General features: G+C 38.9%; 3 protein-coding genes across 7 annotated transcripts in view; 2 read left to right on the plus strand and 1 right to left on the minus strand.

The window, feature by feature from the left end:
* The window catches only part of LOC308091362 (CD81 antigen-like), a 156,576-nt gene that overhangs the window by 43,411 nt on the left and 92,695 nt on the right, over nt 1–20,470 (plus strand). The window lies entirely within an intron of this gene.
* The window catches only part of LOC308091352 (E3 ubiquitin-protein ligase TRIM35-like), a 194,697-nt gene that overhangs the window by 1,908 nt on the left and 172,319 nt on the right, over nt 1–20,470 (minus strand). For 2 of the 3 annotated variants that reach the window (XM_080436907.1, XM_080436905.1), the window contains exon 1: nt 29–258. The gene's annotated coding sequence lies outside the window, so the exon portion shown is untranslated. Of the gene's footprint in view, nt 1–28; nt 259–20,470 lie in introns of those variants that run through there. The other variant, XM_080436906.1, reaches the window with a different exon arrangement.
* Nucleotides 5,198–20,470, plus strand: part of pkp3a (plakophilin 3a) — a 66,697-nt gene continuing 51,424 nt past the window's right edge. Inside the window, exons 1-2 of one of the 2 annotated variants that reach the window (XM_080436894.1) lie at nt 5,198–5,317; nt 8,205–8,394. In XM_080436894.1, coding sequence (XP_080293020.1) covers nt 5,309–5,317; nt 8,205–8,394 — 199 coding nt within the window. In that variant the 5' untranslated portion in view covers nt 5,198–5,308. Of the gene's footprint in view, nt 5,318–8,144; nt 8,395–20,470 lie in introns of those variants that run through there. The other variant, XM_080436893.1, reaches the window with a different exon arrangement.

The raw sequence follows: 20,470 nt of genomic DNA on the forward strand, positions 1-20,470 counted from the left end.
TTTGTAGCACTTTTTAGCCTGTTCTTACCTTAGTAGAGATTGTAGCTGTCTGTCTGTCTGTCTGTCTGTCTGTCTGTCTGTCTGTCTGTCTGTCTGTCTTGTAGTCGGTCAACCTGGTTGTTCAAAAGATCTGTGCGTCTATTAATCTATTTATTTATTGATTGATATTTGCCTCTCGGTTCGTTTTTCGTGTCGCTCTCTGACAGACGGGTGATCTCAGTCTGAAAAAAAGGCTGAACAACTGAACAAGGAAATGGACTGACAACAACAGGAATGACACACACACACACACACACACACACACACACACACACACACACACACACACACACACACACACACACACACACACACACACGTCACCAAATCTACATGAACTGTGATATCCAAGGAGTTGCTAGGCAATTAGAAAGAAGTGGAACCTGCTTAGTCTGTTCAAAGTTCAATCATAGGAATGCCCTGTGCCTCATAGATAGAAACCTAGACACCTCATTGGTCCATAGATATATAGAAACCTAGTGAACTCATCGGCCGCTGCAGTTCATTGGAGCGACCTGTGTCCGCGGCCGCCATATTTGGGAAGACACTCTTCCTGACTACTGACCAATCACAGCGTGTCTTTTCTGGGACTTTTCCTTAAATATATATATATCCCTTTATATTTTTATACAACTAGATTCCGACAAGTCCCGGAAAGCGGAGGGAGGGTTTACCAGGCTAGCCCTGGACTAGATTTGAACCTATTTCAGTGGGTGTCGTAGCTGCTCACCACCACAAGATGGCAACAGAGTAACATCAAGCTCACCGCGCCCCCTCCTCCCTGCAGTAATAAGGCCTCAGACATTAAAGGGATAGTTCACCCCCAAAATGTTTTTTTGTCCCCCTATGGATTAGTCACCCCATGGAGACTTGAATTCATGGATATTTTAAAATTTTCGTCGCATTCCTAAGCCAATAATTTGATGACAAACTAAAAAATATCCATGAATTCAAGTCTCCATTGGGTGAAATCTTTTGGGTGAACTATGCCTTTAAGGTTGATTTGCACACCTGTTCCTTTATAGCAGACAACAACACGTTGCTATGGAGACCGAGCTTGTTTTGATTCTCAGCCACAGCAAACAGCACTAATGTAAAGTGTTCTGTAAGAAGCTCACATACAGATTCATCATTCAAAGACTTTTTTTATTATCACATGCTCATACAATGTCGAAATATAATACAAGGTTTAATACACATATGGTGATAAAAGTTATATTAAAGAACCAGTGTTCCTGGAATTCTCTTGGAAAGTTAACCACTTAATTTCAGTGGTGTAAAGTAACTAAGTACATTTACTCAAGTGCTGTACTTAATATAAGTTTTAAGGTATTTTTTTTACTTTACTTGAGTATTTCCAATTTTCAATACTTTTACTTCTACTCTACATCTCAGAGGCAAATATTGTACTTTTACTCCACTACAATTATTTGAAAACTTCAGATACTACAGTAGTTACTTTTTTTATTTTATTATTATTACAAAACCTACATTAACCACTTCAGCCCTATAAACATGTCGGCCATTTGAAAATAGCAGATCTACAAGCTTGTAGATCTGCTATTTTTGAAAGATTTGTATACATTTCTGCATAATGAGTAGCCTACTTTCTGCTTTTGGTACTTTAAGTACATTTTGATACTTGTACTTTTACTCAAGTGAATTTTGAATTCCGGACATTTACTTGTAACAGAGTATTTCTACATTGCAGTATTGATACTTTTACTTAAGTAAAGAATGTGAATACTTTTACTTAAGTAAAAAAAAAAAACTTTTTCCACTACTCCTTAATTTTATATGGAGTCATGGGAAAAATAACAAAAATAGCCAATCAACACGTGTTGTGAGCTTGTAGATCTGCAGCTTTTGGGACATTTTATTGTAACGGTTCTTGTATAATGACATGGCCTAAACAGGGTGGTCAGGTTTAACCATTTAAACCCCATATGGGCTGACCGCCCGGATCAGGGCTCTCTGCTAGTGTCTTTTCTGTTTTTCTGTTATTGTGGGGGGAAGCTTTCGCTGAAAAAGCTACAAGCTCGCTTGTAGATCTGCGAGTTAGTGAGTTCCATCCATCTATCAGTGGAAGAAGTACTCAGATATTTTACTCAGCTAAAAGTAGCAAAAACACAAATAAAAATACTCTAAAATACTTAAAAATGTTACTTGTGTAAAAGTCCAAAAGTATTGGCATCAAAATATACTCAAAGTACCAAAAGTAAAGGTAGGTGAAAATAGCAGATCTACTACAAGCTGACAACGCATGGCATTGTGACGCGTTGTCAGCTTGTAGATCAGCTATTTTCAAATAGCCTATCTGTAAAATAGTGCTAAAGTGGTATGTTTTATAATAAATCCAATCCACTTTATTTATATAGCACATTTTACAACTTTATCAAGGTTTCCAAAGTGCTGTACAGAAACTAAGAAAACGAATACACTGGGTAAGCTAAAAAACACAGAAACAACAGCAAAACATACAGCAAAATAAGAAACAAAATGAGACACATCACTGAAAAATACAAGACACAGTATAGTGTCAGCAGACAGTGAAAGAAAACATAGACCATATAAATTCTCAAACGGGATCAAAAGCCAAGGTATAAAGGTGGGACGTAGGGCAAGATGTAAAAGTCTGGATGGTGGGGGCCAGTTTGATATGGGAGGGGAGCGCATTCCATAATATGGGAGGGAGCTACGACTGAAAAGGCTCGGTCACCTCTGGTCTTTAAACTTGACTCAGGGACCTCAAGTTTCAACTGGAATATAATAATTTATATCTGCAAAGTAACTAGTAACTAACGTTTTCAAAGGATTGTAGTGGAGTATAAGAACAACATTTGCCTCTGAGATTGGAAATACTCCAGCAAAGTTAAAATACCTCAAATCTTTACTTAAGTATAGTACTTGAGTAAATGTACTTTGTTACTTTACACCACTGCCATCCATGCTGGATGAATCAAAGAGCAGAATGTTATCAGAATATGATGTTTACTCTGCCACACCTCATGAATACATAGAGCTTCATATTGTTGTCCCCAGAATGTAAGAATCCATATCTGACAGCATTATTACTTGGACTGTAATTCTGTTCCTGAAACACTTCAACATAGAATGAAAACACTTTCATATCCCTCAGTATTCAGACTCCACTGATTTGTCATTTATTTTATTATCATATTTAATGACACAGACATCTGGTAGTGTGCTTATGAGACATGATCACTCCTGTCTCTCATTCTCTCTCTCTCTCTCTCTCTCTCTCTCTCTCTCTCTCTCTCTCTCTCTCACGCGCACGCACGCACGCACGCACTCACTCACTCACTCACTCACACACACACACACACACACACGCACACGCACACGCACACGCACACGCACACGCACACGCACACGCGCACACACACACACACACACACACACACACACACACACACACACAGAGAGGGAGAGTGATGTACGTCAGTCATCCATCATTCAGTGAAGGTGATGCAATTGTGATGTCATTGTTCCAGTGAAAGTAGTGTCAGTGTACCAGAGAGACAGCAGAATGTTGTGTCACCTTCCAGCTGGCTTTAATGTGTCACCGCTCTCTAATGACAGGGTGTAGCAGTGGCCTAAGGATACACAACCATACAGGATATATTATAGACGGAATGAGCTGACAATAAGCTGGAACTGGAACCCCGTAACATTCACATAGTGATCTGTTGAATGTGGTTACAGGCCTTAAAGGAGGAGTTCACCCAAAAAATTGCTTATTTTCTATCAATTACACACCCCATGAAGCCTTGATTTCATGGATTTCTTTTTGTTTTTGTGGCATTCCTAAGACAATAATTTGATGACCGTGTGTATTTCCGGTAGGAGACACAAATAATCTACTTTGTGTCTCCTACCGGATACATTAGCCGGTAGGAGACGGGAATCAAATTATTAGCTTAGGAATGCGACAAAAACAAAAAATAATCCATGGATTCAAGGCTTCATAGGGTGTGCAATTGATAGAAAATAAGTCATTTTTTGGGTGAACTCCTCCTTTAACCACTATAGAGGCCCTCTGTGCCCCGATGCACAGACCAGTAATAGAAAACGGTACAGTTAAACCGGATGTATCAGAGCTACAGGTGAACCCTATACTCTCTGTTTGTAAGTGTCTGCTTTCACTGAAGGAGATTATCTCTATACTTACCTGTTGTACCTGTTGACCTTTGTATAGTGCTTACATTGGGGGAGTTTACAATCTATCACCTAGAGCAGGGGTCTTCAACGTTTTCAGGCCAAGGACCCCCTAGCTGAGAGAGAGATGAAGCAGGGACCCCCCTACTCTATATTGTATAAAATTGTGTTTCAGATGAAAGTTTTTTTTTACTTAGCCTGCTCTTTTTTCCCTCTACACCTATAGCCTCTTTACCAAAAATAGCCAATCGACAAGCTCTCAACGCCTCGCGCTGCGAGGCGTTGAGAGCTTGTAGATCTGCTATTTTCGGCTAATGTTCTCCTCAGAAAAGGAATTCCAGGGTTCGAGTGGTTAATGTAAAAAAACGAAATCCTATCACACAAAGATTTGGCGGACCCCCTGTAGTAGCTCTGAGGACGCCCTAGGGGTCCCGGACCCCCTGTTGAAGACCCCTGACCTAAAGCATCTGCACTGTAAATAAATAAATACATAAATAAATACATAAATAAATACATAAATAAATACATAAATAAAACAAATAAATACATAAATAAATACATACATAAATAAATACATAAATAAATACATAAATAAAACAAAGAAATAAATTAACAAATACATAAATAAATACATAAATAAATACATAAATAAAACAAACAAATAAATAAACAAATACATAAAGAAATAGTCCTTCCTACGTCAAGCGAAAGACTAATTAATGCAACCCTTCCCTCCGATTTCTGGTAACACACACCTCACTGTCATACCTTCCAGCCTGAGTCACTGTCTACGTTAAGACCTGCGCGCGTGCGTGTGTGTGTGTGTGTGCGTGCGTGCGTGCGTGCGTGCGTGCGTGCGTGCGTGTGTGTGTGTGTGCGTGCGTGCGTGCGTGTGTGCGTGTGCGTGTGCGTGTGCGTGTGCGTGTGTGTTTGTGTGTGTGTGATGACTGGTTGGGGCGTGTCTATAGTACCTGTGTGTGAACTCATCTCATCTGCAGATGTTCACATTGAATCATTTGATTATCATTTGATCAGAGGAGCTTCATTGTAACACACAGAGCAGCTGACACACTTCATCCAGACAATCTTTATGGTTATGGTGAGTTCACTGATCTATTATAATAATAATAATACTCTCATACTGGTGGTCCCTTTTTTTAAATGTATTGATCAGTGATGTAAAGTAACTAAGTACATTTACTCAAGTACTGTACTTAAGTATTTTTTACTTTCCTGGAGTATTTCCAATGTTCAGTACTTTTGCTTCTACTCCACTACATCTCAGAGGCAAATATATTGTACTTTTTACTCCACTAAAATTATTTGACAGCTTTAGTTACTATTTGTTATAGATTTAGAGTATTATCACAAAACAGACACTAACCACTTCAGCCCTATATATATTTTGGCCATTTGAAAATAGCAGATCTACAAGCTCACAATGCGTCGCAATGCGACGCATTGTGAGCTTGTATAGATCTGCTGTTTTCAAAAGATGTTTTATACATTTTGAACCTGTAAAATGGGACATTCTGCACAATGAATACTTTTACTTTTGGTACTTTAAGTACATTTTGATACCAATACTTTGCACTTTTACTCAAGTAAAATTAGAATTCAGGACTTTTTCTTGTATTTCTATTTTTGCATTATTGATACTTTTACGTAAGTAAAAAATGTGGGTAGCCTACTTATTCCACTTATATCCTGTTTTATTAGCTGCAGATGTGCACACCCTGTTATGACATGTGTGTGTGTGTGTGTGTGGGGGGGGGGGGGGGGGGGGGAGGGGACATGGGAACATGACCTGACATGGGAACTTGACATAAACCGCACTGGATTTAAAAAAAAAAAAAAAAAAAAAACATGTTCAAATAAATGTAGAAATATGTTTCCATTTGAAACAAATGAATCATTGTACTGTAGGCCTATAATTGCTTTAGGATCTGTGGTTAACTTTCTATTATACAACGTGGCTGTAAAAGACATGTATATTGGCTGATATAAAACATGACAGACATGATAGCACACAGGTGTGGCTCCAACTTAATCACACTGGGTGTGACTGACTGAGAGACACACCTAGTCCTAGATATACACACACACTCTGCTATTTTCAAATGGCCAAAATATATATAGGAATGAAGTGGTTAGTGTCTGTTTCGTACTCTAAATCTATAACAAAGTAACTATTAACTAAAGCTGTCAAATAATTGTAGTGGAGTAAAAGTACAATATTTGCCTCTGAGATGTAGTGGAGGAGAAGTAAAAGTGCTGAAAATTGGAAATACTTAAGTAAAGTAAAAATACCTCAAAATTGTACTCAAGTACATTACTTAGCTACTTCACACCACTGAAGTTATATGAGTTTGAATTATAGCCTCGGACGAAACTGACAGAGATTTGCATCTATTTATCTATTTTACATTTTGTATGATCTCAAATATTAGAATAGATTCAAAAAGAAAAGTGTGTAACATAACTTCAGTCATATAGCCAAAAGTACATAACAGTTTAAAAAAAAAAAAAAAAAAAAGCACAGAAAGTACAGTTCAATACAAGGTCTGCTAAGAGGATTTTAAACCAAAGCACTATATATGGCTTGTTTCCATTGGGGTCCTTTGAACTCAATTCATCGAAACATGACAGAGAGATATACAATACTATGCAAATATATCATATAAATGATTAATATGTAGGTCCTACAGTAAACAGGGACTCTTTCCAGGGGCCAAATCCGAATTGCAGGCAGCCACCTGTAAGTGCTCTTTTAGAGTGTTTTTTATAAGCGGTTATAATTAGCCAAATAATTGTTGATCATTAACTAACTCAGTTATAAAAAAACCTGAGTTACTGTAATAACCGAGTTAAACGAGGTGGTGACAGCAACGATTAAACCTTCACGACACTATATGCAGTAATAATAATATTATTATAAATAAACAAACCCTGAAGCAGTTGAGTTCACCTGGTAGTCAGGTAGATACTGAGAGGCTCCGCCCCACTGAGGCTTCACTCTCCACACAGCCTCACTACGTCACAACTTTGTACATTTCGATTATCTTTTTTTTTTTAAACACACATTAACCACTTCAAACCTATATGTTGGCCATTTGAAAATAGCAGATCTACAAGCTCACAACGCATCGCGTGTGAGCTTGTAGATCTGCTATTTTCAAAGGACTTTATACATATGACAACTAGTGAAATGCGACATTAATGTGCATAATGAGTACTTTTACTTTTAGTAAAAAAAAGTATATATTTGACGATGCCAATACTTTTGTACTTTTACTCAAGTACATTTTGAAATCCGGACATTTAGTATTCCTACATTACTGTATTTATATTTGTACTTAAAGGGTTAGTTACTATTTTTTTCCCCCCACACATTTTTTATCCCACGATTTTGTAACCCCATTTTTTTGTAATCCTGGGCACTACCTTTAGTTACTATTTTTTAAATAATATATATATATAATAATATATATAAAATAAATGTATAAATAAAGTTTAATTTTTTTTTTTTTTTAAACTTTATTTATTAATTTATTTTATTTTTCACCTTTATTTTTATTTTCGGGCCACATGTCATATAGTCCCTTTAAGTAAAAAAATTAAATTGAGTACTTTTCTCACCTCTGTTCAGTTCACCTGGTAGTCAGGTAGATACTGACTGAGGCTCCACCCCTCTGCTGCCTCACTGCTCTGTCTAACCGTCCGTACAGACAGAGACTCAACACGGAGCCGCCCGGAGAGACTAAAGGGCAATAACTATTCTACAGGCTAACATTAAGCTCTTCTGGGGGGTTTTTAACCGACGGGTCTCCGTCTAATACTGTCTCTATACTGTGTGGAGTGAAGAAGAACCGGGTCCCTGTCTGTCTGCTGGACCCCCGTGTCTGTGTCTCCATAAGTGTCTGTCCTCTCTCTCTGTGGACATGACTTTCGTCAGCACTGAGAACGTGTTTCTGTCCGCCCTGCAGCCCCACTCCTCGGTCACCACGTACGGCCTGCCCTCCATGGAGCTGAACGGAGGCTCCATGGGTCTGCAGGACGAGCTGTCCAAGGCCAGGAGGGTCCAGCAGCAGGTCCAGATGAGGATGGCCGAGAAGCAGAGCACCCTGCCCCGACAGAACGGAGGAGGAGGAGGAGGGCATTACCAGACTACTTCAGGTATGAGAGGCTTTAATGTATAACTCTGGTTAGAAGGAGTTCTTCTCCTTAACGCTATGGTACTTTTTAGATCCGATTTCATTCTAACAAAGACGGTTTTAAGATGTTAAAACCCTATCCTCTTTAGTGGCAACACTCTGAGCCCCCGAGCTCACCTCTAAAATACACTTTTTGACCAAAATGTAAAATAATAGAACATGTTTTAGTTGCTCCTCTGCGCCCCCTACAGATGTTGTCAGTAGACAAATTCCATTGACCAAATCTGTAGGGGACGCAGTGGAGCAACTAAAACATTCAACATCCGGTGAATTGTTTTATATTGTGGTCATAAAGTGTATTTTAGAGGTGAGGTAGGGGGGTCAGAGTGTTGCCACTAAGGAGAGTAGGTTTTTAACATCTTAAAACCGTCTTTGTTTTGTTGAGTAGCTGAAGTTTATTTTGTATTTCTTACTAAAGACGAGAGGCTGTGCTACAGGGGGTGTTCAGGCAACGGCTGAACAGCAGTGGTGGATAAAGTACTAAAATGTTTTACTTAAGTAAAAGTATCAATACTGCTATATAGAAATTCCCTGTTACGAGTAAAAGTCTTGAATTCAAAATGTACTTGAGTAAAAGTACAAAGGTATTGGTATCAAAATGTACTTAAAGTACCAAACGTAAAAGTACTCATTGTGCAGATTCAGAATGTCCCATTTCACAAGTTTTCAAATGTATACAAATCTTTCAAAAATAGCAGATCTACAAGCTCACCACGCATTGTTTTCATACTATTTTCAAATGGCCGAAATGTATATAGGGCTGAAATGGGTAATGCTATATTTTGTAATAATAATCTAAATCTACAAAGTAACTAGTAACTAAAGTTTTCAAATAATTATAGTGGAGTAAAAGTACAATATTTGGATCTGGGATGTAGTGGAGTAGAAGTAAAAAATATTGAAAATTGGAATTACTCAAATAAAAATACCTCAAAATTGTACTTATACCGTACGTACAGTACTTAAGTACATCTACTTAGTTACTTTCCACCACTGCTGAACAGTAACATAGCAACTCCTTTTTTTTGTGTGGTCTATATTTACTAGTTGAATTATTATACTCTCTAGACTTGGTAAACTGGACCTGAATTGGCTCTGTATGTATTTAGGCTGCTTTTTTTTTAAATCCTTGCAACCAAATTGATTCTTTGCCACAAAATAGCCGATCTATGCGTTCATGTGAGCTTGTAGATCTGCTATTTTTTGGGGCTAATGTTACCCACCAGAATATTGGATGCCTGGCGTTCAAGTGGTTAAAATCAGTCTTCTTTCCTCAGTTCACACAGTCAGTGGCACATTGACGAGTGTTATAGATCTATGTAAACGTAGAGTATGGAATGTGACCTCTTTCAACCTGGTGTCCCCCAGGCTGTTTTGAAACACGGAAATCTTTTGAAACAATTACAAAAATATTCAGAAATGGCAGAAATAGACGATCTACAAGCTCACAAGGTGTTGTGATGTGACGCCTTGTGAGCTTGTAGATCTGCTATTTTTTTTACTATGACACCATCATAACACAAAGCATCTAGGGTTTGGTTTAATCCCGCTTACTAGTTTCCAGTGTCGTGAGAAAGTGCTGCGGAAACAATATACAGTATTAGTTTGTAGCCTAAACATACTGTACAGTCACAGATGAGGAACTTGTTTAGCTGTGTGTGTGTGTGTGTGTGTGTGTGTGTGTGTGTGTGTGTGTGTGTGTGTGTGTGTGTGTGTGTGCGTGTGCGTGTCCGTGTTTGCGTCATTCCTGAGCGTTTTGTGTGTGTGTGTGAGATTCCACAGCAGTCAGCTTGTTGTTCATCATGCTGGGTGGATGAGGATTGATTTTTAGCGCTCAGCAGATCTCAGAACAGTCCCAACACTAGTCTAGAACAGTGTAAGAAAAGCACGGATCTCCGCCAGGCCTGGTTGCCTACCCAGGGCAGGGCTGTGTCAGTCGTGGGGTGCACTATATATTCAGGATACGAGGAAGCTGCAGGGGGGGGGCAATAGAGTTTGTATGACAGGCGGTGGTGGAAAAAGTACTCAAATGTTTTACTTAAGTAAAAGTATCAATACTGCAATGTAGAAATACTCTGTTACAAGTACAAGTCCGGAATTCAAAATGTACTTGAGTGAAAGTACAAAAGTATTGGTATAAAAAAAAATTAAAAGTACTGAAAATGTTTGAAAATAGCAGATCTGAGCTTGTAGATTGGCTATTTTCAAATAGCCTGTATGTATAGAATAGGGCTAAAGTGGTTAATGTATGTTTTTATAATATGATAATTGACAATTGCAAAGTAACGAGTAATTATTTATTTCTAATAATTGTAGTCGAGTAAAAGTAAAAATTTTGCCTCTGAGATGTAGTGGAGTAGAAGTAAAAGTACTGAAAACTGGAAATACTCCAGTAAAGTAAAAATACCTCAAAATTGTACTTAAGTACAGTACTTGAGTAAATGTACTTAGTTACTTTACACCACTGTATGACAGGCGGTGCAACTGTGGTCGTTGGTGGCGCCCCCTACGGGCAGAAGTGTAAGCGGGGTTTGGGGGTGTGTCGCATAGAGGCCCCTCAACATGTGATTCCAGTTTGACGATATGATTGGATGTTGTGTTCATGATATATCGTGTTTTTATAATAAAAAAAAGAAATAGACCCCGCCCACAAATCTGTGAAGGCAATTACAGGCCATATCATGGATATGCCTGTTTTGACAGTGATTGTCACATGACTAATGACATGATTTGTACCCCCGGGGGTGGTGGTTGGGGGAATCGCATTTTAGACAACAAACGGTGACATTTGTAGCATTTGTGGCGCTCCCGCCTCCCTGTAGACGAATCCACAGACGCGCTGCCTGTAGGCAAATCATAACTGAGCGACAGCCGCTTGACACCGCAGTCATGATTGCCTACAGGCAGTGGTGTGTGAAGTACATTTATTTAAGTACTATACTTAAGTACAATTTTGCGGTATTTGTACTTTTACTTGAGGATTTTCCAATTGTCAATACTTTTACTTCTACATCTCAGAGGGAAATGTTTTACTTTTACTCCACTACAATTATTTGAAAACTTTAGTTACTAGTTACTTTGCAGATATAAATCATGTTAATGAAACGTACCTCAATTAACCAATTAACTACCTCAGCCTTATTTTATACCTAGTCTGTTTGAAAATAGCAGATCTACAAGCTCACAACGTGTCGCACCGCGACAATGTGTGATTCAAATTTTGGGGAAATCAGACGGAAATCAGTTCATGATTTTTTGGCAGTTTTAGCTCGACGAGCCCCTCCCCCAAGCTTTTGGAATGCCAATTGGAATGTAAATATGAACATTCGACTACTTGAGTAAATGTACTTTAGTTACTTTTTACACCACTGGCAAAAAACATTGCCCCAATTCCTGCCCCTCCAGCCTGACACAGATAATAAACTGAAGCCAGTATCTAGTTCTACAGTTCAACCAGCTTATATAGGCTTGTGTTTGACTGCTCGCTGACATGCATACTGAAGCCAGTGTCTAGTTCTGCTATAATAGCTATTCTATGTACTACTTCCTACTGCTGGGACTGTGTGAGACGAACAGTTAATGATCTACAGGCTTAGACAGGCAGGGCTTTCATCAGATTGTGTGTGTGTGTGTGTGTGTGTGTGTGTGTGTGTGTGTGTGTGTGTGTGTGTGTGTGTGTGTGTGTGTGTGTGTGTGTGTGTGTGTGTGTGTGTGTGTGTGTGTGTGTGTGTGTGTGTGTGTGTGTGTGTGTGTGGACAAGGTGAAAGCTCCTCTGTTGGATTGGGTTTCACTCTTTAGTCAGCCCTCTACACAGGTGTGTGTGTGCGCGCGTGCGCGACAGAGAGAGAGAGTGACAGGCTTGTAGTGTGAGTCAAATGGCTCTTTGTCCACCTTGGCAGACCGTCAGGCTAACTAACTTTTTAAGTGTGATTGTTGTGGAGAAGGGTCTCATAAAGACCACTCTGTCATCTAGAGCTCAAGTGTTCTTTACCTGCTCTGTATGTCAGGCTGTTGGAAGCAGCAACTTACACTTCAACTTATAGTATATTGATTGTTATTAGAGCCATGCACATTTTGGCCATTTAAAAATAGCCGATCTACAAGCTCGCAGATGCGACGCATTGTGAGCTTTAATACTTTAATACATACTTTAATACATTTTAAAACATTTGAAATGGAACATTCTGCATAATGACTAGCCATGCTCAAGTAAAGTACAAATACCTCAACATTGTACTTAAATAAATGTACTTAGTTACTTTCCAACACTGAGCAGGACTAACTGAAACCCTGAGGAAGATGCGGGGGGTGTGCCTGTGTTTGCCGTAAAGCAGTCAGTGGGTGAAACTCTGTTTTTTTGTTCAAGCTTCCATTATTTGTTGTTTTTAGGAAAGGGGAGAACAAGAAAAACGGGTTAGATATTCAAATATCCCTGATATGAGTGAAATGATACGCATACAAGTAGGTCAGGTATTCAAAACAAGGCCGTGGTATGAGGCAGTTAAAACCAGCGGTGTAAAGTAACTAGGTACATGTACTCAAGTACTGTAATTAAGTAAATTGTTTAGGTATTTTTACTTTACTGGAGTACTTACAATTGTCAGTACTTTTACTTTTACTCCACTACATCTCAGAGTCAAATATTGTACTTTTACTCCACTATAATTATTTGAAAACTTTAGTTACTAGTTACTTTGTAGATTTTGATTATTATTACAAAACACACATTAACCACTTCAGCCCTATATACATTTCGGCCATTTGAAAATAGCAGATCTACAAGCTCACAATGTGTCATGATGCGACACATTGTGAGCTTGTAGATCTGCTATTTTCCAAAGATTTGTATACATTTGAAAACTTGCGAAATGGTACATTCTGCATAATGAGTACTTTCTACTTTTGGTACTTTTTAAGTACATTTTGATGCCAATACTTTTGTACTTTTACTCAAGCAAATTTTTGAATTCCGGACTTTTACTTGTAACAGAAGAGTATTGCTATATTGCAGTATTGATACTTTTATTGTGTGTGTGTGTGTGTGTGTGTGTGTGTGTGTGTGTGTGTGTGTGTGTGTGTGTGTGTGTGTGTGTGTGTGTGTGTGTGTGTGTGTGTGTGTGTGTGTGTGTGTGTGTGTGTGTGTGTGTGTGTGTGTGTGTGTGTGTGTGTGTGTGTGTGTGTGTGTGTGTGTGTGTGTGTGTGTGTGTGTTTTGTTCTGTGTTTCAGAGTCTAAATAATAACAGTGTGGGTCTGATGGCACATATTTGTGATATACTTGGCATTTCTCTGGCCTTGTGACATGTCTGCTGTATGACATGTGTGTCATAATGTTTGGGAACATTAGTAGGCTGAGCTGTCTGTCTGTCTGTGTAGTTTATGAGCCATAATTCCCGGTTGTACCAGGACAAGGTGGATGTCTCACATACTGTACAAGCAGCACCTTTTTATGGCTTTTTCCTTTTGGTCTGTATTTTTTTTTTTTCATCTCAGCAGCTCTTGTGTAACATAGACTTGCTGTGCTGTGTTTAGCCTGATTTATATGATGTTATATTGATTTATACTAATGCCGTCGCGTCACTCGCGTGTCGAAAATAGCAGATCTACAAGCTCACGACACGTCGCGGACGCGACGTGTCGTGAGCTTGTAGATCTGCTATTTTCGATGCACCTTACCATAGCACGACGGATCATGATTTAGGCCAGTGGTTCTTAAACGTCTTAATTTCAAAGACCCCATAACTCTGAGAGAGTACAAATGGAACCATTGGAGTTCCATTTGTAACACTCTCAGAGTTACAGACCTGTAAGGGTCCATTTGGTTCCATTTGTACACTCTCAGAGTTACATACCCGTAAGGGTCCATTTGGTTCCATTTGTAACACTCTCAGAGTTACAGACCCGTAAGGGTCCATTTGGTTCTCATTTGTAACACTCTCAGAGTTACAGACCTGTAAGGGTCCATTTGGTTCTCATTTGTAACACTCTCAGAGTTACAGACCCGTAAGGGTCCATTTGGTTCCATTTGTAACACTCTCAGAGTTACAGACCCGTAAGGGTCCATTTGGTTCCATGTGTAACACTCTCAGAGTTACAGACCCGTAAGGGTCCATTTGGTTCCATGTGTAACACTCTCAGAGTTACAGACCCGTAAGGGTCCATTTGGTTCCATTTGTAACACTCTCAGAGTTACAGACCCGTAAGGGTCCATTTGGTTCCATGTGTAACACTCTCAGAGTTACAGACCTGTAAGGGTCCATTTGGTTCCATTTGTAACACTCTCAGAGTTACAGACCTGTAAGGGTCCGTTTGGTTCCATTTGCAACACTCTCAGAGTTACAGACCTGTAAGGGTCCATTTGGGTCCCAGAGGGCCATCTTGAGAACCATTTATTCAGGCATTAGTCAGAGACGTTTGGTCTTCTTACTGCGGTGGAAGGCCTTATTCACAGCGTTGCCATTAACAACTGTCAGCATGCATTACAGTTACCATACAGAATGAAGGCGTTTAGCAGACTCTCTGATCCAGAGTTACCTACAGATGCATTAGATGTGAATCAGCAGAGTAAGCATGTACTCTTAAGTCAATAAAACAACAAGGTCAATAAATAGACACTTTAATCCATTATCGGACCGGGAACGCATCTGTGTCATTTTGAGATTTCTTTGACTATTCAAAAAAATAGCAGATATACATATATAGCTTGTATATCTGCAATTGTTTTTAAAGATCTTGAAAATGTGTGCCAAATCTTTGAATATATATATATATTTTTTAAAGTGAATATTTGTAACTTTAAATCTTTGCTTCTGGGGGGATTCTACAAATATCTCAAACTTTTTCATGTCAAGGACCCCCCAAAATGATATGTATTTGATCGCGGACCCCCATCTCAAAATATGTTGTTCCAGGGACCCCGCCAGAAGCAAAGATTTGAGTGACAAATGTTAAAAAATATATATATATTCAAAGATTTGCACACATTTTCACGATAAAAATAAATAAATAGCAGATCTACACTACGCTATGAGCTTGTAGATCTGCTATTTTTGAATAGCCAAAGTATAAAACAACGCTTGTTGTTCCAGGGACCCCCAGAAGCGAAGATTTGAGATAAAAATGTTCGCTCTAAAACGTATATATTCAAAGATTTGCACACATTTTCCACGATAAAAAAATAATAAAAATGGCCAAATAAATTTTAAAATGACACAGATGCGTTTCCGGTCTAATAATGTATTAAGTACAGTGTAGAGAGAAGAACAGTGTAATAATGCCTCAGAAACCCTAGGATACCGTAGGATAGCAGGTAAACATGCTGAACCTACAGCATCTGTCTTAACATCATGAATCTGGCTGTCCAAATAGCATTCTGAACATTTTGTGGCCAACAAGACATCCAGCTGTCTCTGCCACTGTACACACACACACACACACACACACACACACACGCACACACGCACACACGCACACACACACACACGTACGTCATGTCACAATAACAATACTGTGGCTTGTGGCTTTCTAGGAAGCACTAAGACGGCATTCCCCAAAAACATTTCCCATCCCTCACCCACGCCCATACACACACACACACACACACACACACACACACACACACACACACACACACTCACACTCACACTCACACTCACACTCACACTCACACGCGCGCGCGCGTTTGTATTACTTTTTTAATACAAATAAAAAAAGTAACCCCAAACTGAAAACAGCCTATCGTACGCTGTGACACGTTGTGAGCTTGTAGATCTGCTATTTGTGGTGTGAGACACTAAGTGTACAGTAAATCAGGCATATCTCTTAACCTCTAAATGCCTAATCCTAACCCCCTGAATCTAACCTCTAAGGGCCCTATCTTGCCTTACCCCTTCTGCTCAAACTTTTTACTATTTTGAAAAACATTTTAAAATAGCCGATCTACAGTCCATGTAGAAGAAAAAAAAATTAGGCATAAGGGGATTAGACATTTAGAGGTTAGGTTTAGGGGTTAGGATTAGACATTTAGAATGTCTAATCCTAATCCTAACCCTAAACCTAACCTCTAAATGTCTAATCCTAATTCTAACCCCAACCTGAATCTTTCCTAATTGTTAAGCCCAAGTCCCCAAATCCTTTTTAAACTTAAAACAACCATTTCTCTCATGAGAACCAGGACAATTTCTCAACTTCTTGTGACGATATTTAGTCCTCGAAAGCATTATAATACACAGACACACACACACACGCACTCGCACTCACACTCACACTCACACTCACACTCACACTCACGCACACACACGCTGGAGGCAGGTTGATGTGAGTGAGGCGGTGATGCAGCGTGCAGAACAAGTCATAACAGAGAGAAGAAGAGAAAACATTTACAGCCTCCCTGACCCTAAGCATGTGTCACCTTAACACTGTCTGTTCTGAACACCTTTTACAGGTGTGTGTGTGTGTGTGTGTGTGTGTGTGTGTGTGTGTGTGTGTGTGTGTGTGTGTGTGTGTGTGTGTGTGTGTGTGTGTGTGTGTGTGTGTGTGTGTGTGTGTGTGTGTGTGTGTGTGTGTGTGTGTGTGTGTGTGTGTGTGTGTGTGTGTGTGTGTGTGTCAGTGGTGGAAAGTAACTAAGTACATTTACTTAAGTAGAATTTTTAGGTATTTGTACTTTACTCGAGTAATTCCAATATCCAATACTTTTACTTCTACTCCACTACATCTCGGAGGCAAATATTGTACTTTTACTCCACTACAATTATTTGAAGACGTTAGTTACTAGTTACTTTTCAGATATAAATGATTATATCATAAAACACACATTAACCACTTTAGCCCTATTTTATACATAGGCTATTTGAAAATAGCAGATCTACAAGCTAGATATGCTATTTTCAAATATTTTAGTACTTTTACTTTTGGTACTTTAAGTACATTTTGAATTCTGGACTTTTACTTGTAGCTTAGCATGTGTCACATTAACCCATTCAGACCGGGAACGCATCTGTGTGTCATTTTAACATTTCTTTGGGCTATTCAAAAATAGCAGATCTACAAGCTCATAGCACGGCACTAGCTTGTAGATCTGCTATTTTAGAAAAATCGTGAAAATTTGTGCACATTTTTTTATATATATTATTATTTTTTAAAGCGAGATTTGTAACTAGAATCTTTGCTTCTGGGGGTCCCTGGAACAACATATTTTGAGATTATAGCAACATACGTTTTAAATATAGAATCTCCCAGAAGCAAAGATTTGAGTTACAAATGTTCGCTTTAAATAATATATATATATTCAAAGATTAGCACCACATTTTCATGATTAACACTCTTTCAGTGCCAATGAAAAAAAAACTATATTGCGAACTGTGCCAACTTTTTTCTTTTTTTTTTTCAAAGTAAAAAAAAAGTGCTTAGGAAGCGAGATACAACCTTTTTCAGTTATAGGTTAAACAAAGAGTGGATGGAGCTGCAAATCTTATCAGATAATGATATCTTGGGTTCTGAACACTTTTTTCAAAAAAAAGAAGAAAAGAAAATATATATATAAATTTTTTTAAACTCTGGATTTCTCGTTCTGGCACTGAGGGTATAACCCTAAAACTCGGGATAACTCGGGGCTTGGCACTGAGAGAGTTAAAAAAAAAATTGCAGGCACTCAGTGCCGCGCTATGAGCTTGTAGATCTGCTATATTTGACTAGCCAAAGTATAAAATAATGGTTTAAGTGGTTACACAGATACGTTCCTGGTCTTAATGGGTTAACAAAACACACTTCAGCGTCTGTTCTGAAGACGTGTGTGTGTGTGTGTGTGTGTGTGTGTGTGTGTGTGTGTGTGTGTGTGTGTGTGTGTGTGTGTGTGTGTGTGTGTGTGTGTGTGTGTGTGTGTGTGTGTGTGTGTGTGTGTGTGTGTGTGTGTGTGTGTGTGTGTGTGTGTGTGTGTGTGTGTGTGTGTGTGTGTGTGTGTGTGTGTGTGTGTGTGTGTGTGTGTGTGTGTAGCAGCCAGATAGAGTGTGTGTGTCATTCAGGGCGTGGCAGGGAAGTGTTTTTTTTTATATTTCTGTTGCTGCCGAGCTCTCAGACTACACCGACCGGTTTGATACCTGTCCCCTACAGCTCTCACACACACACACACACACAATCACACACACACACACACACACACACACACACACACACACCTGGTGAGACCTCTCCCTTTGATCTGACAAAGAGTTTCCATCAATGATTGACTCAGTCAGTGTGTTGAAGTGTTCTAACTGTTTTATAGGAGTGTATATGTACAGTTATTTTCTCTCTGGCTTTGTTCACACAGCAGAGCAGATTAGTGGCTGCCCACTGAGCATTTTTCGGGGCTATTAGACGTCTAAAATACGTCTAAGGGCTAGGCTAAAACTGGTCTAATAATTGGTCTAACAGTGAAAGTTTTTTAGACGTCTAGGCTTAGCCTAGACGTTGACAGTGGTGTAAAGTAACTAAGTACATTTACTCAAGTACTGTACTTAAGTAAAATGTTGAGGTATTTTTACTTTACTGGAGTATTTCCAATTTTCAGTACTTTTAATTCTACTCCACTACATCTCAGGCAAATATTGTACTTTTACTACACTACAATTTTATGAAAACTTTAGTTACTAGTTACTTTGCAGATATAAATTATTACATTATAAAACATACATTAACCACTTTAGCTCTATTTTATACCTAGACTATTTGAAAATAGCCGATCTACAAGCTCACAACGCGTCGCATCGCTTGTAGATCTGCTATTTTCAAACATTTTAGTACTTTTACTTTTGGTACTTTAAGTACATTTTGATGCCAATACTTTTGTACTTTTACTCAAGTACATTTTTAATTCAGGACTTTTACTTGTAACGGAGTACTTCTACATTGCAGTATTGATACTTTTACTTAAGTAAAGAATTTGAGTACTTTTTCCACCACTGGACGTTGATTAGCTGTTTTTTAAGCGTCTATATATAGACCGTCTATATAGCCTTTGAAATGACGTCTAGGCTAAGCCCAGACCGCTAGAAAACTTTCACTGTTAGACCAATTATAACCCGGTTTTAGACGAAGGTCTAATAGACGACTATGGCTCAGTGGGTGTTTGTCTCCATAAGCTTGGAGTGGTTTAGTCCACTGATGGAGTAGATTTGTATTCAGTGGCGTAAAGCAACTAAGTACATTTAATCAAGTACTGTACTTATAAGTACAATTTTTAAGGTATTTGTACTTTACTTGAGTATTTCCAATTTCCAATACTTTTACTTCTACTCCACTACATCTCGGATCCAAATATTGTACTTTGTTTTACTCCACTACAATTATTTGAAAACTTCATTTACTAGTTACTTTGTAGATTTGGATTATTATTACAAAACAATGGCCCTCAAATGGCCCTACAGTATATACATTTTGGCCATTTGAAAATAGCAGATCTACAAGCCCACAATGGGCTTGTAGATCTGCTATTTTAGATTTAGACATTAGACCATAAGGCAGAGGATATGATTAAAGAAAGCTTCAGCTTTGATTTAAAAGAATGGAGACGTGTGGTAGACCTGCAGTTTTCTGGGACTTTTGTTACAGATATGTGGAGCATAAAAAACTAAATGCTTCCCTTTAAATGATATCGCACAAGATCAGAAATGTTAAACCTAAACCAGGGGTCTTCAACAGGGGGTCCGGGACCCCTAGGGGGTCCTCAGAGCTACTACAGGGGGTCCGCCAAATCTTTGTGTGATAGGATTTTTTATTTTACCTTAACCACTTGAACCCTATAGCATCCCTTTTCTGAGGAGAACTTTAGCCAAGAATAGCAGATCTACAAGCTCACAACGCCTCGCACTGCGAGGCGTTGTGAGCTTGTAGATCGGCTATTTTTGGCAAAGAGGCTATAGGTGTAGAGGGAAAAAAGAGCAGACCACGTAAACAAAAAATGTTGAATCTGAAACACAATTTTATACAATATAGAGGGGGTCCCTGCTTCATCTCTCTCTCAGCTAGGGGGTCCTTGGCCTGAAAACGTTGAAGACCCCTGACCT

This window comes from Gymnoscopelus braueri (assembly GCF_963280865.1).
Source record: "Gymnoscopelus braueri genome assembly, chromosome: 9".
Classification (NCBI taxonomy): Eukaryota; Metazoa; Chordata; class Actinopteri; order Myctophiformes; family Myctophidae; genus Gymnoscopelus; species Gymnoscopelus braueri.